This window comes from Manacus vitellinus, unplaced genomic scaffold, assembly GCF_001715985.3.
Source record: "Manacus vitellinus isolate BGI_N305 unplaced genomic scaffold, ASM171598v3 scaffold_6_pilon, whole genome shotgun sequence".
Classification (NCBI taxonomy): domain Eukaryota; kingdom Metazoa; phylum Chordata; class Aves; order Passeriformes; family Pipridae; genus Manacus; species Manacus vitellinus.
This window is the reverse complement of record NW_021940750.1, coordinates 28,040,949-28,068,497: the sequence shown is the minus strand read 5'-3', so window position 1 is coordinate 28,068,497 and position 27,549 is coordinate 28,040,949. Positions and strand designations below refer to the sequence as shown.

Below are 27,549 nucleotides of genomic sequence, written 5' to 3'. Positions count from 1 at the left end.
GAGTGAAACAAAGGCACTTCAAAGCATAGCTTTGCATGTTGCTCGAGAGATCTCCAGATATGGAGGAAAAACTTGCTCAACAGTTTCTTTACACTTCATGGTGGAGAACCTGTCCTTTCAGAAAACCAGCAAAGAGACAAACCTCCTCCCTTAATTTCCTGCAATTAGAGCAAGAAAAAACCAATAAAAAGAGACATCCATTGGTCTTCTAAATAAAATTCAAAACTGTACCTCTTTAATCTTACGGGGATTTCCTTTATCTATTTTCTCTTGAGATTTGGAAACCAAAAGAAGCAGATAAAAACCTGCCCTGTGTGCAACAGCTCACTTCCTCTTTTTAAAACACCAGTTAAACCAGTTATTTCTGTGTGATAGAAAAGACTTAGTTCATTAAGTTTACATGCAGATTTTAGCTGGTAACATTCTCTCCCTGGTGGAAGATTTCTGAAGGATTTTCTGGTCAGTCTAATCAAGAGGCAGAGATGATAGATGAGCACAAGACAGTTGAGTTTCTTTCTTTCATTTTCCAGATTTTGATGATCACAATTTCTTTTTATAGGGAAGCAAAGAATAATAAAAATGGCTACAACGGCAGCAAATACTCAAAGACAAACAATAGGCTGTGAGGAATACAGTCTGTACAGCAGCCTGAGTGAAGATGAGCTTATAAAGATGGCCATCCAGCAGAGCTTGGAGGAGGACCCCGCAGGTCAGCCAGGTGCCCAGAGCCACCAGAAGTCAATGGTGGCATGTGCTGGTGCGGCGGCCACCCCCAGCCACGCCAGCCCCCACAACCCACCTTACCGCATCTACCCTTGGCAAAGGTAAGTGAGTCCTTGCCTGGAAATGGAAAACAGCCTCCCCTGTCAGACCACGTGCTCTCTAATTAGCTTTGCCAGGCGGCTCCTCCGCAAGCCTGTCATTAGTGCGAAAGCCGGAGTCTGCTACAAATCCAATGAGGTCAACAATTTATGTGCTCACAGCAAAAGGAGAATATGCTTGATGTTGTCTGTTTTAAGTAACAAATAAAAGAAAAAAAAGAGGCACAAGCTTTCCTGAGCCACAGAAGCCCTCCCGAGGCTACCTGCTCCTTTCCCCCTCAGGGACACACTATACGCCAAGCTTAGGTTTTACCAGAGAGGGAGGACAGAATTTGTTATGGGAAAACATAAAAGAGATGCAAAAAATAGGTATAATGTGAGCTGGCTACCTTTCAGATACTCCAGTTTTTAGAGGATGTGGCTATTTCAGATCAGTCAGATTTCAAACATGCTACTCTCAGCCAAGAACAGCTCCAGATACCAAATTGTGGCACCATCCCCCTCCCCTGCAATGCTGAGCTGTCATCACAGAGACCTGCTGACAGTTTCGAACACAGGCCATGTTCCCCTTTCATTTTATATAAGGTAGATTTCTCAAGGGAAAAGGGAATAGGTCCCAAAGTCACCTCCAAAACAAGGGAAAATATCCTTTTAAACTAATTTTTCATTTTTTAATAAACTAGGAGTAACCAAAGTTTTGCTCCTCCTTTGTCATAACTCCACCCTCTGATGCCTTGCTCATTAACACCTGTGGTTGTTTGGTTTCCAAGGGTGGGAAACTGGGAACAATTCAATGATAATTCAATGTAAGCATGTTCATAGCTGTGGAATCAGGATGCAGTATAGCCTGCAATCCTACTCCCCACCAAAGATAGTGGCTTTTCAGTGTCATTACTATGTTCTTAAACTGTCAGCTGTGCTGTGGGGACCCGATGCTGGGGAGAATAAAGGATTCCCTGGCCATTTGGTCTTGTCCTCCTTGGATATCCTTTGACAACTGCTATTTTGGCAAAAGGCAGCATTAGCATTTCTGTGCATTAACCTGTCCTGCCCCTGCCTTAGCCCAGCAGAGTTTGACCTCCCACTGGAGGGAAAATCTTTCCAGCTTGTATCACCAGATCTGTAGCACTGCTGAACTCTTCTGCCACCTGGGAGAGCCGAACTGAAATGGAGCTGACACCCAGACACCCTGGGTCCTCCTCTGCACTCATCTCTGACCTGCTTGCATGGCACTGTGGAGGTGATGAATGTCACCTCACCTCGCCTCATGCCTGCTTCCTGTGCGGTGGTGGTAGGGTTAACCACACTGTTGTCTTATATGGTCATTTGAATCCCCTGACGCTTCCTCAGAGGGCCAAAAATAAACTCGAGCCGAGTGAGCAGCTGAATCCAGTGCAGTGCAAGCCGTGGCCATCTGCTTTTATTCAACGCCCTGACCGGCAGGCTTTCTCGCTCCATTTCTGTGGATGTGTGTCTCTCCTTCTGCCTCAGCATGACCTGTTTCTCCTATTCGGAGTATTTTTCCTTATTCCATTCATGTCATCGCCACTCCAGATTGGCGGCCCAGCAGACAGGCCGTGCTCAGCCATCCAGCTCGGGGGCAGCCTGGGGTGTCAGGCGAAGGTACGACAGCAACCTGTGCAGCACATCCCAGTCCGTGTAAGTGTCTCCCTCTTCCTCTCCTGCTTTACCCCGCAGTCAAAACAAACCTTGCTACCCACTCTCCCACTAAGACATCACTTCTGGGTGGCAATGGTGTCTGGTTGGGGGAGATGGTGTGTTCATCTGGAGGAGGTCTTGCTGACACCTGCACCACACCCTCACTGCACTCCTGCTCTTCCTTCCAGCCTCCTAGCTGCCCCAGACCATGCCCAGGCTCTCGCAGTTGAGCCACCTCAAAACTCCCTTGTTCCCTTCTCCCTCTTCATCTCTCTTCATCCCTTCAGTGCACATGTCCTGGGATTCTTGGTCAGTCAGTAGCTCTGAGGTGACAAGGACAGCAGGGAAGGGACAAATGCAGTGTGATTTATATAGACTGGCTCACTTATCAACACGGTAGATGAGGCAGGCAGGTGCTGATAGTAATTGCATATTGCATTGGTATTAAGTTCAGGGTTCAACAATAGGGAAGAATGGGGAAAAAAATGTATCACCATATATAAACAAGATAAGAAAGTGCAGTCCTTCAAAGTAAATATTTTATAAATGCTCCCAAGATGCTGTGCCTTTTCCCAGCCATATCTGTGCTGTTCTGCCACACTGAAGAGAGCTTACTTGCCCAAAGAGGAAACTAGCTTGACTGACTCTGATCCTCCTGGCTGAGCTTTGCTGTTGGGAGGGCTGCAAATAAGCTTAGGTGAACAGAGTCTTGGATGAGGAAAGCAGACAGGCAATGCGGTGGCCTAAACTCTGCCACAGTGCCTGAGTGTAGTGGAAATGTCTGGACTGTGACGGGTTTATTACAGCTCTCTGGAGGCAGACTAGATACGTGCACCTGCCCTTAGCTATCAGATGACAAGAGAAAAGTGTTGTAGGCAGCACTTCTCTGTATCCTTGCAGAAAAAAATTCCCTGCCCTTTTTATCTACCCAGTTCAAATCTACTTTTTTTTATCTGTGTTACGAGTCTCTCCCTGGATGCCTGGTTGCAGGGACTACTCCTCCAACACTCTTCTTCCTTTCATCCCTCATCCAGCTCTACAATCTTCCTCACTTCCCCCTGCATCCTGGCTGATGCAGGGTCTGTTCCTGGCCCTCCGCTACCATTACCCTCCCTGACATTGTGAACATCTCTTTCTGCTGCAGCATGAAACCTGCCTTATCCCTGTCACCTGCCAGCTCCCCTTGGCCACACTGAAATCACATCCTCTCAGTAGGTGCTCTGCACTCCTTGCATGCCTCTATGATGCTCTGGGTCCAGCAGCAGGGTGGGGTGCAGGCTGTTCTGCATCAAGCAGCTTGACTGAGTTCAGCCCGCAAAAAGGCTGGGATAAGGCTGATAAACCAGCTCTCCTCTTCTGCCAAGTGAGAGCAAAAATATAGCTGGGAAGCCACAGGAGAGCATGATGGCATGATATTTTACCCTAGTCTCAGATCCAGGAAGGGGTGATATTTGGCTTCACCTGGGGAAGTGCTGTTGCTTCAATGCTGCCTGCATCACTCCAGGCTGTCAGGAAAAGAAAGAGCTTCATGAACTTTTCCATACTTCACTGAACCTCTTCTGCAGCACTCCAAATTGACCTCACCATATATCTCATCTGCAATGAGTATTTATTGTCTTGGCTACTGGCCTTTGAAATGCAGTAATTCTTTTGAGTTGCCTATAAGGTTAAGATTTCATCAGATATTAAGACTTACATCATAGTTTTAATACTTGTTTTTTCTATATCTGATGAAATCCAGGCAGAAGAATATGCTGGGGTTTTATAACAGCCAATTATAAACCAGGCAGAAAACAAGGATTTCACATGGAGATTCATTAAACTTTCTGTTCTGATCTGGAATTTGCTTGGCTAAAGCATCTGCAGCCTCATCCAGTAAACCCCCTCATCTTACTCAGGAATCATTTAAGGTCAAGGAACCCGACAGAAGTTTGCTTCATTCAAGATCTGAGGGCTTAAGCAGAATAGTAACGGATTCTTCACACATTTTTAACCCTACCACAAATCCGAGGTACCCTCCTGCTTTCACTGAGGTCTCAGATAACGTGATTCACCTTGCATTTGCTGTGTACCAGCCCCATGCACAGCCTCCTGCCGTGGTCCACCTGGCACACAGTAACTCATTATGTGCCGGTAACTCTATCATGTGCCCAAATCCTGAGGTTGCAGTGTACGTGTAACACGAACTTTTGCACAGAACAACAGATGGTTTCAGCAGCCTGGTGCCAGAGGCGTTGAAAGATGAAGATCCCCCACCTCCGCCTCCTCTCCCAGCCAGAGATGCCAATAGTTGCTCTCAGCTGACTTCAACAAAATGCTCAGTTTCTAACACCTGTATAAAAGTTTATTATCTGTACAAAATTAGCAATTTTAGGCTTAGTCCCCAGGGTACTTTAAACAGCCTGGAGATACAGCAGTGTCCCTGAGACCTTAGCCTGGCAGTTATCGGAGGTCAGTTGATTCCTCCTGGGAGGGCTGTGACCAGGGAGACAGCTGCCTGCTGTAGCTGCTATCTTCTCAGGCAAAACGCCTGACCTCGTGTCCCATATCTCTCCCCATTCCAGTCTTGCTATTTTTGTGACTATACTGTTTTGAAATCACTGCTTTCAGCTGTAGAGAAAGAGTAAGAGGCACCAAGCACTTTTTCACCTGGGAAATGGTGTTTTCTCGCATTCTCTGGCATACGTATTGAGTTCACCTGTTCTACTTCAAGGCCCCGAGTTTATCCTCAGAGAAGCAGCTTGGTGACTTTTCTTTCAATGCTAATATCAATGTTTATGGCACAGATTAGGTACCTTTGGGCAAACTGAAATTAGTGATGCCTGTGTGAGTTTCAGGCTGCTGGTCTGCCCAGCCCCTGCAAGACAATGTAATCCAGTGTTGCTCCTGTAACTCACACTAAATACAGAGGTTGTACCAGTAATCTGCTTTGTGAGGAGACCTGTGCTAACCTGCCCATATTTTTATGTCTCTGATCTCACTCTATTGTGGTATTTTAGACTTTCATTCTGTCATAACTAGAGTTTAAGGTTGTTCCCATAATCACTACCCTGCATGACCTTTAACACATGCTGTATTCTTACCCTGTCTATGCTAACAGTCTCTCTGAGACACGCACCTGTCTCCCACATCTCTCTGGCTTCAGGACTGCAAGTTTTCCTCCATAGAGTTAGTTCAAACCACAAATGCTCCTATGTCCTCATGAACCTCTTGCTCTCTGTCTCTGAAAGTATAGCCCACATTAATTTTTTGCAAGTTCCCATTAGAACCGGAAAAGTGCTTCTTCCTTTACAATGTTAGCTGTCCTAGAGCTTAGTTATTTAGTGCATCAAAATAAGAAAGCCGTGACTGCCTTGTCCCAGCACAGCTCAGCAGGAGCTCAAGCAGATGCCAACACTGGAAGGCACAGCCCAGCATCATGCACAGAGCTGCTGTCCACCACAGGCAGGGGTCCTGCCTGACTTGGCTGTAGAGGACCCACTTCCCAGCTCTCTGCCTCTGTCATGCTCCTGGCAGCCTCAGATGAGGTGGAAGGAGGGCAGCAGGCCCTGCTGCAGGCACTGCTGACTGGGGACATGGTGACTGTCAGGCAGTGTTGTGACCCCTGCTCTGTGGGGAGACTCCCAGTAGCTCTCACTGTTGCTCTGCAGAAGGACTCATGTGCCTGGGTCAGCCCTGCTCTGCAACCACTCTTACAGAGCTTGGAGAAATGGGTCACTGCCCGGAGTGTGTGGAATGCATCCTTGGCAGAGGGAAGGCTTGTGAGGGCAAAGTGCACTTGTAGCTGTTCGTTGTGCCTCATGCTGGGTGGCATGGAGCACACTTTATGCTTTTTGTAGATTTTCACAGTGAGCCTCTTCTTGGAAGTATCAGAACTAGGTAGCACCAAATAAAAGATTACTTACATATTATTTATATATCCACTGATTCTACACATTTCAATGACTTTGAACTCTGGAGAGACTTTTAAATATTCACTTCCTCCCTAATAGTTTTTCATTCCTTTTAATCCTTGTGTCTAGAAGTTATTTGACCCTGTGGAGCCTGTGAGTGGTTTGTTGGGTTAGAATGGATCAAGTCATGAACCACTTAACAGCTAACAACCAGATTTTCAGAAGTGTCCAGCATGTCATATGTCTTACTGAGACACTGGAGACATATTTTTAAGGTCAATAGTGTTTGAAGTAGTTACTATTTCTGAAAATCTGTTTGTTTCAATGTTGAAATAACTATAGCTGTGGATCTCTGTGATGACATGATGAAGGGCAGCTCAGGATTTCATTCAGGTGGGTGTATTTTTTTTCAGCCATCCCTGGATGAAAAAAAAGAGAGCCAAGACAAACACCCTAATGTTCACACGGACCTGAAGGAATGGCCTGAAGTTATGTCAGGGAAGGTTTAGGTTGGATACAAGACAAAGGTTCTTCACCCAGGCAGTGTTTGGGCACTGGAACAGGCTCCCCAGTGAAGTGGTCACAGCACTGAGCCTGACAGAGTTCAAGGAGCATTTGGATGATACTTTCTGGCACATGTGTGACTCTTGGGGATGGTCCTGTGCAGGTCCAGGAGTTGGACTCGATGATCCTTGTGGGTCCCTTCCAACTCAGTATATTCTGTGGTTCTGTGATTATTGGATCAGCTAAATTCTGAAAATGGGATTGTGTAAGGAAATAGGAAGTATTTTCAAAACACAAGAGTAAGATTTATTGATAATTTTTGCTAAAGCCACCTGCAAATCTGAAAATTTCTTCAGGGGTGAACAGGGGCAATGCTCTTCAAAGTTGATCTTGTTTAAAAGAGCTCATATGGAAGCACCATGCCACATGGGACACCAAGGTGAAGTAATTATCACAGCCATGGACAATTCACAGTGTACAGAGCAAGGGCAGGGCTTGCCCAAATCCAGATACTTAAAATCCAAATCTGCCCCAAATCCAGATACTTAAAATAAGTGTTTATGTCAGAGATTAGTTACATCTACACTTTCCTTAGTCTCTGAGGAGAGAGATCAGTTCCTCTAGAGAGTGATTCTTCTTATTTACTGAGAATGGTAAAATTAGAGAAGACAAATTTTACCTGTGGCAAGACACCTCAGGGCCACAAATACTTGGTATATAGGCTGAAGGGGTTCACTATTTTGGTCAAATGATACAGTAATGTTGCTCCAAAAAGCTTCTCAGTAATGAAGAAAGCAGTAATCAAGTTTTAATCTTGTTTCAAAGAGAACTTGACCCTGTAGTGGCAGCGATCAAGGATGGAGATGAAAAAGCAGTATGCAACATGATGAAATCAGGAAAAAACCTTTCTAAACCTAATAAGGATGGCTGGATACCCCTCCACGAAGCTGCATACTACGGCCAAGTGGGTTGCCTGAGCCTGTTGCAAAAAGGTCAGTGAACTTAAAACTAATTAATTACAAAATGGAAAAGAAGAATATGAATAAACTAAAAGGCAGTATTAGCAGCATCCCAATCCTGGCCTGGGACTGTGTGTGAAACTTTTTTCCAACCTCTCTGACTGTATATTAATTTCATTTTCTCTTGGAAAATAGGTTTCCAAACTGAAGCCTTAAAAGTTAGGATATTTGGGAGAAACTGATATCGGGATAGATCCTGCCAAGCCATGGATTTCTCACACTAAAGCCTTGAAGCTGAGCTCTCTACTATTATGAGCTGCTCAGCTGCCAAAGCTGACAGGAATCACCTCACTTCCCACTGGCTGGAGATCCAACCGATCACCTCTTTGCTGGTGCTTGAAGGCAGTTAACTCTTGTAGTTTGTTTTCAAATTGCTGCTGAAGTTACTCAACAACTTTCTGCATCACTAGTAGCCATAGCTGAACATTTTAATCTAAACTGGTGACAGATTTAGATACTCAATCTGAATTATAGTAACTTTATAGTATATTCCTAACTTATATTGATCATGGAAAAGGAAAAGAAACGATAAAAACTTACTTGAAACTCCAAGGATTTTGGAAGGTGATGATACTGTAGATACTTGTGCACTACACGCCGTAATGACTTTGGGCTCACCATTCCTCCACAGCGTACCCCGGCACCATCGACCAACGCACTCTCAATGAGGAGACAGCTCTCTACCTGGCCACCAGCCGAGGCAACCTGGACTGCCTGCTCACCCTGCTGCAGGCTGGGGCTGAGCCCGACATCTCCAACAAGGCCAGAGAAACACCGCTCTACAAAGGTGTGTAGCTGCTTTTCCAGGGATGCTGAACTCTTCTGGCGCCACCAAGGCAGAACTGCAGGACCACTTGTGATGAAGGGTAGAAACTCAGCAACTAGCTCCTGTTTTCTACTTCCCTGCAGTAGTCCTCTATCTCCTATGTCTGACCTGCCGTGCCATGGCCTTTTTTCCTATCTGTAACAGAAACAGGATTAGCAGCTGCCCTGCAGGGTGCAAGCTTTGATGTGATGCTGAGGGTGGGGTGTGAGAGGTTCAGTGGGGTCCCAAGCGCAGGCTGTCTACGCAATGTCCCAAACTTACAAAAAGCCGAAGAGTACTGGAATACGTATGCTTTTCTAAACAGTAGGATCTAAGTAGATGTTCGATGTGGGATGTCTACAGTTCGATGTCTACAGTAACTGTAGACATGCCAGTGATTCATATACTGTGTGAGTCAGGCCAAGCTGTGTCCTATGGCGAGGCATAACATTATAAACGATTCAGTGAGGTGGATAAAGTCTTTAACGTGGACATATTACTTTGCTGCTAGTTGGAGAGAACACTTTCTTTCTTTAGCAGAATAGCAATAAATCCATGACATCACAAAGATTCATAGAAGGAGATGATCTCTCACACCTTCACGTCAATCTGCCTTTGCTCCTGCCATGACAATTTTTAGCACTCTAAAACGTTAAAAGCACATATTACTGGTTAAAACACCAATCTTACATCCAGCTTTGGATGCCTGTCATTAGAGCTGCTCAGTTTAAAATGCTTTTGGTTTAAAATTCTGGCTTTTAGTTGGCTAAAGGAAAGCTGTTCAGCTGTGCATTCAACACACAGTAGTGGTGGTAATAGTAGTGCTCACAGTAATAATAATAACAACAACAATGATATGAAAAAACCCTTTAGCCAGAGAAAAAGTCTTAATAACAATGTGCTAGCATTGATGCAATATCTTCTAGTTTATCTTACAACAACAAAAACAAACAAACAAACAAAAAAACAAATTTAAAAAAGTCTATCCTAACAAAGTAACCATCCCTCATATGGAAGCAAATTAAACTCTTCAGAGCTATAGATAGGTATTTACAGAAGCAGCTAATTACATAGTTGCTTTCAGTACACGAGTGACACCTGTTTATGGGAGAGGAAGTCATGGAGATATCCCAAGGGAAGGATCAAAACCAAAAGGTGGCACCTCTGTGAAAAAAAGACACCATTATTTCAAAGAAAAAAACCCAATTGCTATGAAATGTGCCAGCCTCTCTTCTGTACATTGTACATTGTACAACAAATGCTAATTGGAGTTTGTAAATGTAGCTGCTTATCCTATGTACCTTTGGTTTGGGATCTCACCATAAAAGTGTGTGGGAAACCTGATGATTTGGGATTCAAAAAGCAATGGGACAAATTGGTAGAATAAAAATCAACGAAATGCTATTAATGATTAAGAACTTTTCTTTAGCTCAGGATGATCTTTAACTAAAAATTGTTTCAGGTGGAGAAAGTGCTACTGACTCACACAATTATTGTTTTCTAAGGATCCTTTACTGGGTCCTATTAGTTTGAGCTTTTTTTTTTTTCCTTGTCTATATAGAGCTTTATCTTACGGTCCAGGACAGTAAGATAAAGGGTCAGTTTGCACAGAATTTGGAAAGAAAGCGTTCATGTCATATGATTTATGTAACATATTTGTTCTTCGTAAATTATTTCCTTCACATTTGTCACCTCACTTGGTCACTGTGGTGTCCAGTTGGTACAAATGTGCTGGGCTGGATTCCACCCAGTATCAGGCTTGGCACAACCCTTGCACAGGACACTTAGCTCCCACCACCTCCCAGCTGAAGATTGTTTTCACTATCACATCCTTTACGAGTCCCAGACAGTGTTTTTGGCAGCAGCCTTGGCCCTCGTACCTCAATGGGTCTTTAGTCTTACTATGGCTTACTGGTGTCACACTGCCTTAGGCTACATGAAGTGAATATACAACACCCAGAATATTTTCAAAAGCCTGTCCTACTCTCTTCCCATTTTTCCAAAACAAACAGCCTGTGAGCGTAAGAATGCGGAAGCCGCAAGACTCCTGGTACAGTACAATGCAGATACCAACCATCGTTGTAATCGAGGATGGACTGCTCTCCATGAGGCTGTCTCCCGAAATGACCTGGAGATTATTGATATTCTTGTGAAAGGGGGTGCCAAGATTGAGTCGGCAAATGCCTACGGGATCACTTCTTTATTTGTGGCAGCTGAGAGTGGGCAGCTGGAAGCCTTGAGATACCTTGCAAAATGTGGTAAGTACAGCCGTGCCATTAACATGCCTTTATTCATTTAATTCTTAATAATTAGAAGTTTCCAGTAGCTCTCCCTGGTGCATTTTTTGTGTCTCTGGAGGCAAGACCTAGCCTGCAGAGGCACTAAAACCCTGTTGTTCCAGATGGTGGAATTGGGTAGGGTCTTTCAGAGAGCATGATCTAGACACGCACACTTCTTCAGCATTCATTCATGGTCACCTACTCTGGGAAGTAATATGGTGCTGTCTAACTGCATTTCCTGAACTTTCTAAACTGACATTGCTGAAACATGTAGCCCAAAATCCAATCAGTCATAAAAGACAGATGTAGGTGGTAATAGATGGCAGAAGTTGAACTTTAGCCTACCCCATCTGCTCATGAACATGTGCAGTGATGGGCAATGTTAGCTGTTCTCCTCTTAATGTATTCTGCTGAAAATAGATAGAGTACTATTGTAGAGTTAATGGGTCTACATCAAGTAGAAGCAGACTACCTCTCCCTATGTGTAAATTTTTAGCCATATAAACAGTGAATTTTGATCTAACTTATACTAAGCATACCTTTTAATGCTCCACTTGTGTGAAACAGCTTTACACTAAGCACAGCATACTTTAATATTATTCCAGGCATATTTTATTTTCACAGTGGGCTAACATCTTCAATGTAGGTAAGATCTGGGTCCTGCACTTGTGTAACAAGAGCTTAACACAGATGAAATAAAACTTCTGAAACAGTTAGTATGGCTAAGAAAGATATGAGTCGGGGAACAAAAAAGTGTTCTGCTGCCCAGCTAGTCTTGTCAAAAAAATTTTACATGGCCAGTTAGTCCATCATGCTGCCTACAATGTTAGAAACTAAGCCAGAATGTGATTTGTGTTCCAAACTAGATAGATATGAGGATTTCCTTGAAGTTCAATTTTGAGAAAAATATACAGGAGAAATTCCAATAAAACTGTCCAATTGTATCAAGCCTGAAAAGCTCCTCTGAAAATCCCAGGAATGATATCATTCATTGTTTATGACAAGAAATGTTCATCATAAAAAGGGCTTCTTTCTCATTAAGAACGTAGTCCCTCATTATGTTTTGTCACTGCAGTTCTCCTGATGTTTCCAGCTACAGCACCTTCAAAGGGCCAAACACAACACAGATGTCTCAGCTTAGGGTGAGAACACAGGGAAATGTTTCATGATCAAACATGATTTCTTTGTTAGAGTTTAGAAGCAAAACTCCAGTGAAATGTCATTCCCATTTAGGATACACCTAGAGCAACCTGCCTGAGAACACCATGGTACAGTATATGACAGTCAAAACCCAGGCTTTTGGGCCTTGAATATCTATAACAGAAAAGGCTAGATTCCAAATTGTTCATGACAAAAAAGTATTGTCTTGATTTATACTTGCATGTTGTTTATTAAGCCAAGCACACATTAGAGCTGAAGAAAGAAAAATTCCCACATGATCTAGTAGCTCATTAATAATTTTATTTTTTTTTGTAAAACTATCTGGAGCCAAACTTCAGATCTTGTGAAGAGATATGATCTCAGGTGCTGAGTTTTGAAATGCAATATTCCTCAATTAAGACATGCCCAAATAAAGCCCGTTTAGAATTTTTGCTTGGCACTATGCAGATGTCTTTTTAGAGAGTATTGTTTTAGCCTGGATATGTGCTAAAACTAAAACATAGTATAAATTCTATAAATATAGTGTGAATATATAGAGTATGAATTATACATATAAACATATATCATAAATACATATCCATAGAATTTTGGAAAGCACCTATTGAGATCATCTAGTCCAAACTCCTGATCAGGAATAGCATACATACATAGTGAAAACATATAAATATTAGTGGAATTATTGTGTTTGAAGGAAAAGCCATGCTATATAAAGAACAGCCCATTTTAAAGTTTTTTTTTCCTTTGAGCTATAGCTGAATGGAGTCTGGATTCATGATTGGAACCTAATGGTTGCTACCCATGACAAACTCTCCCCCATAAAATACCCATCATTTTGTATTTCCAGTGTTATGGAGATGTAGTGTTCATTCAAAGTATGTTCCTTCCATTTGATTTTAACCTTTTGGTGCTAAAAGATTTTCTTCCTTCCTAGGCGCTGATATAAATACTCAAGCCAGTGATAATGCCACTGCCCTTTATGAAGCCTGTAAAAATGGACATGTACATATTGTGGAGTTTCTTTTGTCCCAAGGAGCAGATGCTAACAAAGCCAATAAGGATGGCCTGTTACCTCTTCACATAGCAGCCAAAAAAGGGATTTGCGAGTAAGTTTTATTTAATTTTATAGTTTCATCTTTTAGACAAGAATCTATCATTCTTATGAAAAGGAGAATGTAATGTTTCAGATCTAATTCTTGGCATTATGAGCAAGGGAGCTACTAGTTGAGGATGGGGTTTTCTGCTTGCAGAGCTTGGGCCAGAAATTATACACTGAAGAGTGTGTTTGCAGGGTGGGATGGGATGGGGTGAGCAGGAATGAAGGGTGAAAGATTTCTTTAACTTTACTAAGACATCACCTATTGCAGCTAAATAACATCATGTATCTTGGAAGTGGATTAAACTGAGATCCTCAAAATATTCTTGAGATGAAATTAAAAAAGTATTGGTGGGGAGTGTTAGTCAATAGTTTTTGCAGCGTAGTTTCCTACGAGTCCATTGTGATTATTCTGCACAAGCAGAAGATGTTGGATTCATCTCTGCTATGTTCAGGTTTATTGACAATAATTCAGTTGCTGACAGCAGGAAGTGGTTAAGTGAATCTCTAGGGCATTAGTGAGATTGTTGCTAGAATATGGTGTTCAGTTCTGGTATCCTCCCTTTCAGAAACCTTTCAGGAAATTGGAATGGCTTCAGAAAAGAAGGACAAGAATTGCTCATGGTCTTGAAAATATATTTTATTACTGAGTGATTAAATAACTCTTAATTATAGCAGACAAATGCATAAAAAGACCCTGTGGTTTCTGTCTCAAATGAAATGTGTTTGGGACAGAGCTGAGCATATTCTTTAAAACAGTGAGAATAGTAACTAATGGAAAAAATAACCAGGAATCAGGTAGATTTTTACAGTCCTCTGAAATAGAGATGTTTCTGGGAAAGGGACAAACTCTACAGTCTGTGATAAAGTATATCAAAATAGAAGATGCTGTCTAGGATGGGATTGTTGCACTGTCATGTAAATAGCGTTTACCTGGCTCTTTCAAAATCTGGGACATTGCAGCATGCTTCTGAGCCTGGACTCCATAGCATGTACTTCTTATCCTACAGTAAGTTTTAGTTCCTGTCTTTAACCCCTTGCTGCTGGAAGGGTGAGCGACCCACAGCTAATTTTGCAAAACACAGTCACATCTTGCAGTGACAAACCCCTTTTCTGACTGTAGAGGACTCCTCTGATTATTGCAGTTTCTATCAAAATGCTTCTAGGAATAGGTAAATGAGAGAACAGGCAAATGAGAGAGTCTATCCAACTGCAATGACTGTTTCTGGACAGTACAGCTATCTTTGCAGAGAACTGCTAGAGTGGATTCTTACATATTTCACAATCTCTAAGGAATAAAAGCTTTTGACATCATTACACCTTCCCATAAAGTTTTTCATCCTAGTGTTTAGGTTTGCTTGGGACTGTCAAGCTTGTCCAAACACTTTGTTAGACTTGAGGATATTAATTTTCTGTAGTTGGAGTAGGCCTACTTCCCTGTGCAAGCTGTGTATTCAAGAGGGAAGCTCAATGTTGATTTATGTAACAGGTTTATACACTTACAGCATGTTCATGGATACCCCACACAGACTAATGCAGGCATGACTCAAAATTTTCTCCAGGGTTTGATTTGCAAAGACATTTCCTTGCACCAGAGACAGAACCCAGCTCCAGTTTTGAAAAAGTTTATCTGAAAGTACAGTTAGTTGATCTGTATCCAGTTTTTATATAAAGTCCAGCCCAGCTCTCTTAATATTTTCCTCCCCTCAGTAGTCCCACACTATGACCTGAAAAGAAATTTACATGGAAACTCTGTAACGTGATTATTATGAATATATTATATTTTATATATATATAATATATTATAAAAACAAGGGCTTGATTCAGGTCTTATATCTGTTATTCCTGACGACCAGCAGCATAAATGAGACCAGAATTTAGGCCAAACTCTGTGTTTCACTGAACACAAATTTTTATGCACAACTGCTGCAAACTAAGTGCAAGAGAAAGACAAAAGAAAGAGATATTCTCTTATAAATATTTATCTAAATGACAAAGCTTTAGCCCAATTGGCTGATCATTCTTAATTCCTTTGGTATTCAGTAAAATAACACCCTTCACGGTGACCTCTGTATTCCTGCAGATTTAGTACGTAATTCTGCAGGAATTCCACACTTCAACTTTTTGCCAGAGCATGAAGGCTCCTTACCATCAAAAAGCAAAGAATGTGGTCCCAGGGCTCAACTGTCAACTCTTGTTACTTGGTGTTTGTTTATTTTAAATGACACCTTGTCAATACTGACCAGAAATTCATAAGGGTCATCTCATGAGCTGTAGAACAATTGCAAGCAGTCATTTAACTCTTTCCCCCTCAGAACTGAGATGCTGAAAAGGGAAGACTTTTTGACATGTGAGCAGATTTATAAAGTAAATAGAAATCAGTAAACTCTTGGCACACTCCTACTAAGGACGCTCTGTCTCCTGCTCCATTTAATTTCTAATAAATAGAAATCGCAGAAGCAGGTGTCGGGACTAAGGAGAAACTTGGCACCATTTCAAAATGGTACATGAAGCTCAGCCCTGTGACAGACATGGGCTGTAGTCTGACTTCTCTGGTCTTGGCTGCTTTCATTTGAGCTGCATTCTCCCTATAGAGGGACAGGAAAGGCTGCAGAGATAGAGGCACCATATTACTGAACCAATCCACTTGGAAGGGCAAGAAAGAGAGACAAGTTTGAGCTACACAATGAAATTGATACAAATTTGATGTTTCCTGCTTATCATACCAAAACAAATGTGGAGTACAGGGACTGTACTGACCTCTAGAACACTTCAGCATTTGGATGTGGAGCCTGAGTGTGGCACTCCTGCAGGGAGGTTCAGGTCCGCCTTGCAGACTGAAATGATGCAGTACCTCTTTAACTCAGATGTGAAGAGCTGGCTGAAGCACATACGCTGGAGGGAAAGAACAAAACAGACCCTTAAATCTTCAAAACATTTGATCATGGGATGACTAATGCTGGTACTTGGCATGGTGTCCTCGCAGTGCTCTGTGCCCTTTTTGTTATTAGGCTCTTACAGAACATTTGCTGGTGGGAAGTTGCCAACTCACCAGCACCCAAACCTCCTGCTCCCTGGCGAGTGTCACAGTGCTGGAAAACTAGTGCAGCTGCTTAGAGAAAAAAAAGTGCTTAATTTCCCAAGATATTTACATAATTTGAAAAACATTTTTGTTTAAAAATGAGATTTAGAAGTAACTTGGAGACATCAATAGTCCATCATGTAAATAGGAACATAATCCTGTAAAATGCAATGCATCTTCAACTCTTATTTCAGCTCCTGGGAGCGTTGGAGGCTCAATCTTTCACAGGATCATTTCACAGGATCACCAGATTGTCACAAATAAAGGTTTTACTGAGACTGGCACTTATATTTGGCTTAGTTCATTATGTAAATACATGTTTGAGGGCCCAGTGTTGGGACTAGCCATTGCAGTCAAGTTGAAGATACACAGCATTTTAAAGAAGACTTTCTACATAGTAGGAAACTGAGCTTTGCATGTTTGTGTGTTACCAAAGCTGTTGGCTGCTAGATAGAGGAATCTGCATGGGAGGAAAAAAAAAGAAGAAGGTGTGCTTGGCTTGTTGAACTCCCACAAGTTCCTATTTAGATACCCCTCTCTTCACAGACATTATGTAGGAAGCATGGTCATCTCTGGAAACAGCAGGCAGACTCACATTGGATGGTCCCTAGTCTCTGTCTGAAAGTACTAAAAGGTGACTTATCTGTATCTACACAATCAGCCTAGTGCCTTGGCTAAACCACCCAACTTTACAGCAGGAAATGAAGGTTTAACCTATTGGGTTGGTCATGCAGCTCCAATGACACCTGTGCAGACATAAAAATGATCACAGATTTGCAACTGCAGGGCTCCTATACATCATATATTTGAAATTCACATTACATAATGAGAGCAGCTTGATTTATGTGGTTGTGTTTAAGGCCACATCATGCGTTCCAATAGCAATCCCTCACTACTGGGGTTTAGGACTTGGCTGTACATTTTTTCTCCCTTGGTTAAAACATGGAAACCAGACTGGAGAATATTTTTATTTCTTTTTCTCCCCTTTACTAATTGTCTTTTTGGCTCCCCATGATCTGGGATGGACATTGACAGCCCCATGGATTTGCCACAGCCAAAAGCCACACAGTGAGGGCCTCCAGGATAGGGATCAATTCAGGGCAATAACTGAATTGTAAAATCTGCCAGGGGAGGTCTGGGAACCAAATATGTATTTTAACCTATGCCTTTTGCTGTGGCTGTGACCCACAACACCTACCAGCGCTTCATGTTGGCACCCTTCTCTGCTGAGCAATAAAGCAATCCCTACAAAGGTGAGGAGATACAGCCTTTCTGCTGGCAGCTCAGGCTGGGGGGTGTCTGCCTTTTCCTCCAGTCCTACCCACAGCGTGGTGATGAAGGTGCAGGACATCTGGTAGATCCTGGCTGGTTGTCTGCCACTTGGGCTGTGGAACCTAAGAGAAGTTACAAGAGGGTAGGCGAGTGCCAGCATGTTGGCCTGTAGCTGCCATTACACCACAGAAACTGGGTGGTAATCAAAAAAAAGTGTTCCTCCATGAGACAGGGGGTCATACAACTCACATTTTTGGCAAGGTAGGAGCAGAGAGAGTTGTTGATAGGTTTAAAGTTTACACCCCGGTTTCTCTCAGAGTTGTTCCTGTACCCAAGTACTCTGTCTTACGGTTACAGCCATAAAGCTACGATTTGCTGTAGGCTTGTAAATCCCCCAGAGCTCACTGCTATTCACTGACTCTCCTGCTGGCAGGATTGTCTCCATGCTGATCCCTGTGACCAGCCGCACCCGCGTCAAACGTAGTGGCATCAGCCCCCTGCACTTGGCGGCCGAACGGAACAACGACGACATCTTGGAAGAGCTGATAGATGCTGGCTACGAGGTCAACAGTGCCCTCTCCAATGAACGGTCCTACCTTTATGAGGACAGACGCACCACCCCCCTCTATTTTGCAGTTTTTAACAACAATATCTACGCCACAGAGCTCCTGCTGCAAGCCGGAGCCAACCCCAATATTGACCTCATCAACCCATTACTCATCTCCATCCGTCATGGCTGCATGAAGACCATGAAACTGCTCCTTGACCATGGAGCAAACATTGATGCCTATATATCGAGTCATCCCACCACATTTCCAGCTACCATCATGTTTTCAATGAAGTACCTCTCTGTGCTGAAGTATCTCCTGGATCTGGGCTGTGATGCAAGTTCCTGTTTCGAGTGTCAGTATGGGAATGGCCCCCATCCTGCATTAAATTACAGACGGGAAAGACTTAATGATCCTCAGCTGACTAAGGAACCAACCATAGTACAGGTAAGCACTGCCCAGTCTACCTGTAGGACTTCTGAGGACAGCTCCTACCTATAGATCTTGAGAAATTTAGTGTATTTTTTTCTCACAACTTTCTGATGAGAGAAGTTGCCAATATCTCCACTTTATTTACAGAAAAAAGGTTCAATAAGTGTCTCTGAATGTTCCAAGTTCATGTTCAATGACAGCAGGAAGGTAGGCAACAGCCTCTGTGGCACCAGCTTGAATTTACAGTGAATTATAGCCATCTTGACAGCCTTACTGACAGTTCTATAATATTCTTTTCCTCTGGGCCTGAGGTGCAGGAGTGAGGCATATTTTCCTGACAGATGTATGGGTGGTAGCATACAGATAGTAGAAACCTGCTTTTTTTATATGTCCTGTAAGATTTGTTTTGTCTGATACAGAATTTTATTTACTGGTTACATTAAAATTGTCTAGAGCTTCACTTTATGAGGGTAAACTAGTGAAAGTAAATATTTGCACCTTCTAAGTTTACTGGCTAAGCAATCACAGAGAGAGAGCATAAATTATTACATTAGCTATATGACTGTGAATTATAGTTGAAGTTTTCACAAGAGGTTAGGAGATTTAGATCCATGATTTCATATTTTCAAAGACAGATTTTGCATATACACATTTCATACATGTATCTTTGCGGTACTTTCCAAAGTGCAGCTTGCTCAGCTTCCATTGGACTGGGATTGGACTCTCAGTACCTTAATGGACTTTGCAGAATCTCAGATTACTTTTTTTTTCTGATTTCTGTATGTTCTCTCCTTCCAATATATCTCAAATGAAGTCTGATCATCCAATCAAAATTTGCTATCCTTCAACATGCTACACAAAAAAGAAATTTCAACACAGCACTCTTTCTATTTTGCAAAGAATCAGGGAAGAAATAAATCAACTTCTATCTAGTTTAAGTGTAGTTTTGAGGCATTCAGAAGAATCTCAAAGACATGGTTACCAATAAATGTTCTTTAGTGGCAGAAAGAATAAAGGAAAATATTAAAAGATCCTAGGAAATCTTTATCTTATTATCAGTCCTGTCTTCCAAAAGACATTAATCTCCAGTAAAACATCTGGAGAAAAAAACAAAGACACAAAAAAATCTTATAAAGAGGATGATAAGAGTCCATCACAATAATCTTTTATCCTAAACAGAGCTGACTTTTCCCTGAGAATGTTTGCCACAGCAAAATTCTTCCAGGATTCCACTTATTTTGTCAAAGAAAAATTAATAGAATGTATCAACTCTAGTCTTTGTTTCATGATATGGTAGCAGGTAGAGTGAACAGAGAGATGGAATTCCAGGGCAGGGAGAGATGGTTTGTCTGTAGCCCTCTATGGTATTCTAGCCACTCAAAACCCGTTCCCTCTGGATCTCACCTAAAACTATTGCCTAACAAAATATTAGATCACTCACAGTCATCTCCTCAAAGGTCAGAGCACATGAGGTAGAGGTAGCAAAAGCTGTACAAAATTTTATCTGTGCCTAGAGAGAGAGAGCAGTAAGGGACAAATGCATACACAAAAAAAAGCAATTCTTTCCCTCTAATACCGTTTTTAAATTGCTTTTACTGCTAGTATTTTGGTTAATAAAAGTAAGGCATGTGTGGTGTAGCTTCAAGATATATAGTTATGCTAGGGTTTGTATTCTGAAATACAGAGGATCTTATGAAACTGTAGCCTTCTCCACACAAAGGACGTGCATTTTCTTTTTTCTTGTATAAGATTACGTAAGGGTAATAAATCTGAATGATTAGTCTTTAAATGACTATGAGCTACTGTTAGTGGATTTGGAAAATGCATAACTATAAATCCTTACTGTTGCCACTAAATTAATGTGTCCTGGAGAAAGTGAATGCAGAAAAATGGTTGCTGCCTTCCTCTACATTTCCAGAATTGCTGTCAAACCCATGAAGGTGGGGAGAGCGGTATCGTACTGCCGCAAGAGGGCATTCAGGTTTCTGCTGAGGACAAAGGCTCACAGCCACTTTGTCCCTGAGTCAATCCCATTGCCTGCAGTTGCAGGTTTGCATTATTTTCCTACATTTTGTTCTGTTTATTTTCCTGCAATGTCTTTTGAAACACGTTTATTCCAGAAAATGTTTTTGTAGATTGAGCTTGTGAATAGGGAAGACAGAAAGAGGCAGGCAAGGTCTCTGGGAGAGACAAGAACAGAGCAAATAAGATCCAGTGTTTTATTGCTCTACATGTATCTTCATTTAAACTGATAAAGCAGTTGCTGCATGGAGGTGATAGTGCAGATCCCCAGCTGGCACATCCTATGGATAACTGCATGGCAGTGGCATATGCACTGGAAAGTGACAGCCAGCTATACTAACTGAACTTCCTATAAGCAGTCCAGGTAGGAAACTGGGGGTTGTCCACTGCGATCCTGCAGACATCACTGTATCTAGTTCTTCTGGGAAACAATACACAGTAATGTTCAGTGGAAAATAAGAGAAGAGTAGTAAACACCTCTGTGAATGCTTTTACCCTGAGTAAAATAGCCTTTTCTGCAGCTTTATTCCTTACTAGGTAAGATAATATAATTTTATTTCTGAATAAGAGTATCCACACAACAGTTTAATGCATTTTGAATTAGGACTCATAATCAAATTTGATCTAGTTACAGGAGCTTAGACTGAAAGAGGTTTAAGCTGGTGTGTTTTCTTTCCCATTTAGTGTGAGCTTGGAGGGTGTTTGCATACAGTTTCAGTGACTAAGTTGATGGATGGTGCTTAAGCCACCATCATTCAATTGGATTCAGCTCTGTGCCTGAATTCTTACTTACACAGCATGATTTAATTCATGTTAAACTTCCTGGCAGTTCACATGAAGATACGTCCACAGATATCTTCATCAGATGCAGAACACTACAAGAGACAGATGAGGCTGACTGATATAATATACATATTTAGATTAAAGTGAGACGAAAAGTCACCACTTTTTTGAAATGAGACTGCCTGAAGTCAGGTCCTTAAGTCTATTCTGCAGTATCTCCATAAGCAGCCCCACCATGTAATGCCTCAGTATTCTGCAGCTTGCACTGTGGGCAACAGAAAATTTGCCTGATCCAGGACTGAGTAAGGAAGATGCCTCTCTATTAGGCCCAGGATAGTTCTCTCATAAGTGAGTAAAACTGCCTGGGATTCATCTGTGTAGAGACTTCTTCCATTCCCCCAGCTTGTTTCTAGTAAGGTGTTTGGTCCCCAAAAGCTGCAGACACTAGTGGGTTCACAAGAAGCAGGAGGTGCTGTGCTCTGCTGAATCTCCCTCTTTCCCTAAGCCTCCTTTTGCACGGTAGCCCCACAGAGCCCCTCCCAAGAAGGGAAAGGGACCCAGAATGCTTGGTCATAGTGCCCTGGACTGCATGGACCTTTCAGCAGCCCCTCACTGACTTGGGACAATTTTCCCCTGCCCTCACACTTCTGTGGAAGTAGGACCTTTGGACTTGTAAACAATTCATCATTCTTCCATGCTCCAGAGCTAGGACTTCACCAGGGATTTGTGTCATCCTGGGATTGTAAAGATGGGGTTCTAATCTCAGTTGTCAAAGAATAGGCTTTTAAGTTTTCTGAAGGGAAACTGGTGATTTCCCTCACAGCTGGTAGAAGGGTGGGACCATTGAAGTTGTCAGGGGTATTGTTATTGTTGCTGTTTCCACAAGTGCATTCATTGACTGTAGTCAATCTGTTTTTCCTTGAAGTTTTGTGAAATGGTGTCTACTCCAGAGATAAGTCGCTGGGCTGGGCCAATCATTGATGTTCTCCTGGATTATGTGGGTAATGTGCAGCTCTGTTCCCGGCTCAAGGAGCATATTGACAGCTATGAGGACTGGGCTGTCATTAAAGAAAAAGCAGGTATGGTCACCCAGGAGAGAATCTGACACAACTAGTCCCATTGTTAGATTCAAAACCTCAGTCACCATCACCTAAGTATTCATCCCATAAAATGGAAAGGATTTCCTTACTGTAACTGAATTATACTTTGGACTGGGTATTAGGCACTAGAAATTTCTGAGATGTCATTGACTGTGATGTGAAACATACACCAGCCACGGATTTGACTCACTGGGAATGAGCATTGTGATGCAGAAAGGCCCATTTGGCTGTACCTGGGGTGCAGTCAGGTCAGGACAGGTGGGCAGCGTGACAATCCCCACAGCAGCCTTATGACCAGAGGCCTTTAAAGTCTTTATTTGTATTGTGCTCTCCTAAATATCCTTTCCTTCAGGATACAAAGTCTTTCATAGACAGTATTAGAATTAGGTTTCTGGTATCAAGGTAAATTTGGTACCTACTGCATTTTTTTTCAATGGGAAGGCTGAATACTTTGAAGTGGCTTATACAGATCCTCCTAGAAAGCTTAGAGATGGGTACAACACCCTACTTTCCAACCCCACTTTCTTCCCTGTGTCATGTCCCAGAAAGATGATCTTCTATCAATCTCAGACGCCTTATCCCTTCATTACAGAGAACCACTCCTTTTTATATTCCTTCTCCCATTTTCCTCTTCACACTGTTCTGGCCAAGCTGAGCTGTCCATTTGAAGTTAAAACTGTTCTGCTCATGCTTCTAACCTGCCTGTCTTTCAGAACCTCCGCGACCTCTTTCCCATCTTTGCCGCATCAAGGTACGAAGCCTGGTTGGAAGAAACCGCATTAAGCTTCTTGACACCTTGCCTCTCCCAGACAGACTGATCCGATACTTACAGCACGATTACAGACAGTGACCCCAGGCACGATGGATATGCAGTGGCTTCCCGGCATGGCACCCAGCATCACCAGCATGGCAAGGGCCCACAGCGGGGAGGAATTGCTGCTGGCTTGGTCAAGCACCCTCCAATGACTAATCTAAGAGAAATATGCTTTTGAAGCGTGAGTGAGAAGAAAATGGAGGAGACAGAGCTAAAGATAGGACTGTTGTTAGGTTTTTCAAGAGCAAACACATATGATTCACCTCTGTGCTTGTTCTGCAAAGAACAAGAAATGAAAGCTGACACTGACAAATGAGTCGTACCAATATTTGCAGAGGAATACAAAGGTATCCAGGGGTTGTGGTGAAGCTTAGCATCCTTGCTGTGATGACAATTAAGAAATTGTTGAGAGTCAACATATTTGGGAAGACAATCACATTTCCTTCACTGACTGAGATTTTTATTGTATTTTCTATTTTATTGTTTGGATTTCTGCTAAGTGTGCGGGTAGCTAATTCTCTGATACTTTTACACCACCTTGCTAACACTTTTACTTTCTTTTTTTGTATCTTTCTTATTGAGTAGAGTACTTGATTTCTGAACATTCAAATCTCAGATTTCTTCAACAGACTAAAATCCAGAAAAGATGAATCCTTTAAAAATCAAGGAAAGGTTTATTTAAGGAGGAAGTAAGAACTGTATTTGCACATAGTGAATGGAGTTCATTCTGTATTACATTTGCAATGTCATTCTGCTTTCTGTCATTCTGAGAGAATTTCTTAGACTGGGGATTTGCAAGTAAATCTGAGCTCTTTTTTTTTTCTTTTCTTGGTGTAAATTAGAAGTAGCTGCACTGTAAACAGTAGGTTTACACTGTCATGAATCTGGTGTCAGAACAAAACAAAGCCCTAAAGGACAGGGAACAGAGTGGTGTGAAGGAGAGAGGCAACACTATTACACCAACTTAATCTGTTCCTCCCCTAGAAGATTTTATCTCTAAAAAACCCAACCTTTCCTAACTCCTTGGACCTCTGTGGCTATAGCAATACTATCAATGGAAGAAAGAGAAATTATTTCAAAATTATTAAAGTCAGACTTCAAAATTTATGAAAATGAATATCCAGAATTAGGTTTCCAAATCCTTATTCAGGTGCCTAAACAATGTCAAGTTGTTTGCACTAGGTGTAGTTCCACTGAAGCCAGGGGGATCACAGTTAGTGTCATATATTAGTGAGGCAGACTAAAAACCTTGGGATTTAGCCCTGAATTTTCTGACTTTGGAAGTCTGAAATATCTATTAGCTCCCTTTGAAACTGATAAAAGTTATTATCTTAGCTTCTTTGAAAATTAGGTCACCTATTTACAGCTCAGATCCTCAACTGATTTATGGCAGCTTAACAAGTTACCATCTATCTGCTGAACAACTATAATTGTCCGTGAAATTCTTTTATTGAAGTTTTTAACAAGTCACATTCCCTCACAGCTGGCGAGGCCAAGGAGCCCATGAGTGGTTATTGGCAGTGACTACGGCTCAGCTGACAGGTGTGACTTGCTGAACTGCTTTGATGAGTGCTTCATTCCTGAATAGGCACCTAAGAAAGTATGAAAGAACTGAAATTTGGAATGACGCCTATGCAGATCTTATGCTAGAAGCACACTCATTCTTTCCTTAGGTGATAAAGGAGCTGTGCATCATGGTCTGCTTGGAGTCCCCCCCAGACACATGGCAGATCTGGTTTTATTTGTTGGTCTACATACCATGCATGGAATCAGATAGAAATGTAAGTAGGGAAAATGCATTGCACTGACTTTTATTTGTGTGGAGTTTTATACCTTAACACAGGACTAAAGTGTGTTGCACACATACAGGTCTGTCTGGGCACACAAGTTCAGATTTTGTGATGACTTTGTATGAAATGTGCTCAGCACTTGTGGGACAGGATGGGAGCAGAACTAAATTGGTTACAGCTACAACATTCTGTCACAGCTGTCCCCTACCTGAATGCGAAAGTTGAACAACCCACAGAGTTTCAATTCCCACTGAACAATGATCTTCTTGCAAAGCTTTGGAAAGTCAGGTGAGATTCCTCCACTGGTGATGTTTCATCCAGTGACTTCCTTTACTGTCAGTTTAGGATCTACCTCCTTGTCTCCTCCAGTGTGAACAGGGAATTTCATCAGGTTAGAAAAATATTGGGTGGAGAGAAAAGGATGGGGTACAGGAAATCTCTAGACCAGTTTTGCCAGTGAAGGCCCTGTATTGGTAAGCAGTACTTTGAGAGACAGAAAATCACCTGTGGAGTTCATCCATCTCTCACTTTCTGGGGCTGAACAGCGAAGGCCTGGGTCCTACTTATGTTGATATAAATCAGAAGAAAAGTCCTTGAAATTAAATAAGTGTAACGAAGCAGAGTTGTAGAGGGTGATGGATACAAACACAGCTTGCTGGAGACCACTTTAGTGTTTGTTTGGTGTGCGGTGACAGCACTGGAGACCCTGGCTGATAGAAAGGATTCACAATCACCAACTGCATGTATAACCAGAGAAGTGGGATTTCATAAGCTATCCCAAAATGGGAATTTCCCCTGAGCCAACATTGTTGTGTCCACAACAGTCTAGCAAGTTGCAATTTCTTTTTATGTCCTTGGAGAAGTTGAAACTAGGTTTGAACGGCACAAATATGGAAAGCCCATTTTTCTTTCAACCAAGACCCCTTCATTTCTATAGGGAGACCCAAGTCCTGGTTTGTTGTCAACCACCTGTCCTGAGCAGGAGTCACTAAGCTGGAGAACACTGGTCTGATGGGAATATAACACAATTGTGGGAAGGATAAGTGCACGCTGTGCACAGAAACTGAGGTGAGAAGAGTCTATTAGAGGGGGAATCTGGTAATTACAATGTTATTGAGTCCTTTCTGCTTGATTGTTACAGCAAAACTTCACATACTCAGTTTACAATTATTTGCACTGAAATGGAGCCTGCTACCTCTCCGCTCCAGTCACTGACATACTATTTTGTGCAAAATAATGAATCTGCACAAATTCAATGTGCCTTTAATGCATCTGCTTAGAAGTTACTGTGAAAAGAAAAATAGCCCAAAACCCAACCAAACCAGGCTTTATAAGCAGATCAGTAGTTCTAGTGCAAAGTAAAGTGGCTTGTTTTTACTGAGTGTGATAAATATTCTCCTTCCAAGACAATGAATTTATGTGAAATGTTCTAGGAATATTTCACGACCAGGTTACTGTACTTTTTTTACTGCAAAATGTGCAATTCACTTGATGTTCTTGTGCACTTTTTTTGATTTTTTTTTTTAAATTTCATTTTGTATGAAAGCTTTTTCATTTACCTCTCCCTTCCCATTATTTATAAAGCTATTGTGGTTTTAAAAGTTTAAATTTGCATTGTTTTTGTAAATAGCAGCTCTCAAATGTTATGTTTCCATCTTTCAAACAAAGTATGAATAAACAAGTAGATTCTGAAGAGCTATCAGCTGTCCTGGATAACAACAGCCAAACACAAAAATATCCAGGAAAATTCTGATTCAATCCCAGTTTGAACAATTAATAATTCTGATTTTAATCTCAGGGATAAGAGAACAGTACATATTACTAAAGAGGAGACAGAGTTGCTATTCTTTGCGAACCTTTCAAAAAGTCTCACACATCCCCATTCAGTGATTTTGAATATACTTAACAATTGTCTTCTGTTCATTTATGTTTTACTTCACTGCTGCTCCAGTTCAAAGCCCCAGCAAGGGCCATCCATGTCACAAAGGATTTTAAAAAGTAACATTAGTTTAAATCTGAGAGTAAGAGCATAAATATCTGAGTCAGAAGTCATTTAGAATTATCTGGTTCGATCCTTTAAAAAACACTATTCTACTACATGGAAAATGTGCAGCAATATGCATTCAAATAAGAAAGACTTTAAAAGAAAAAACAAACAAACAAACAAAGAATTTAACATTCAAAAGAGAGAAACTTGATTTTAACTCCCTTCTTTCTCTGGATTTCTCCAGAAATAATATTTATACAGAGGCTATCCACTTTGCCAAGTATTTTAATTTTGATAGATATGCATATTCTGGTGTGATACACAGCACTGTGAAATTTCCCTTCTGAATTCAAGCAGGAACACTTGTGCACAGCAATCTCTGCAATACCTGTAGTTCATTCCATGACCTGCTCTGCTCACCCAGACCAACACCAAGGAGGCTGCTCTGCACTGACAGCACTGAGACAGAGTTCAGCATCTGGCTT

General features: G+C 41.8%; 1 protein-coding gene across 3 annotated transcripts in view; it reads left to right on the top strand.

The window, feature by feature from the left end:
• ASB2 (ankyrin repeat and SOCS box containing 2) overlaps positions 1 to 26,772 on the top strand; it is a 42,229-nt gene extending 15,457 nt beyond the window's left edge. For 2 of the 3 annotated variants that reach the window (XM_018082402.2, XM_018082403.2), the window contains 9 exons: positions 560 to 824; positions 2,376 to 2,480; positions 7,703 to 7,869; positions 8,528 to 8,683; positions 10,714 to 10,959; positions 13,073 to 13,244; positions 18,022 to 18,583; positions 22,299 to 22,452; positions 23,187 to 26,772. In XM_018082402.2, the coding sequence (XP_017937891.1) occupies positions 580 to 824; positions 2,376 to 2,480; positions 7,703 to 7,869; positions 8,528 to 8,683; positions 10,714 to 10,959; positions 13,073 to 13,244; positions 18,022 to 18,583; positions 22,299 to 22,452; positions 23,187 to 23,323 (1,944 nt within the window). In that variant the 5' untranslated portion in view covers positions 560 to 579 and the 3' untranslated portion in view covers positions 23,324 to 26,772. The remainder of the gene's footprint in view (positions 1 to 559; positions 825 to 2,375; positions 2,481 to 7,702; positions 7,870 to 8,527; positions 8,684 to 10,713; positions 10,960 to 13,072; positions 13,245 to 18,021; positions 18,584 to 22,298; positions 22,453 to 23,186) is intronic. The other variant, XM_018082404.2, reaches the window with a different exon arrangement.
• Positions 26,773 to 27,549: the final 777 nt, after the last annotated feature.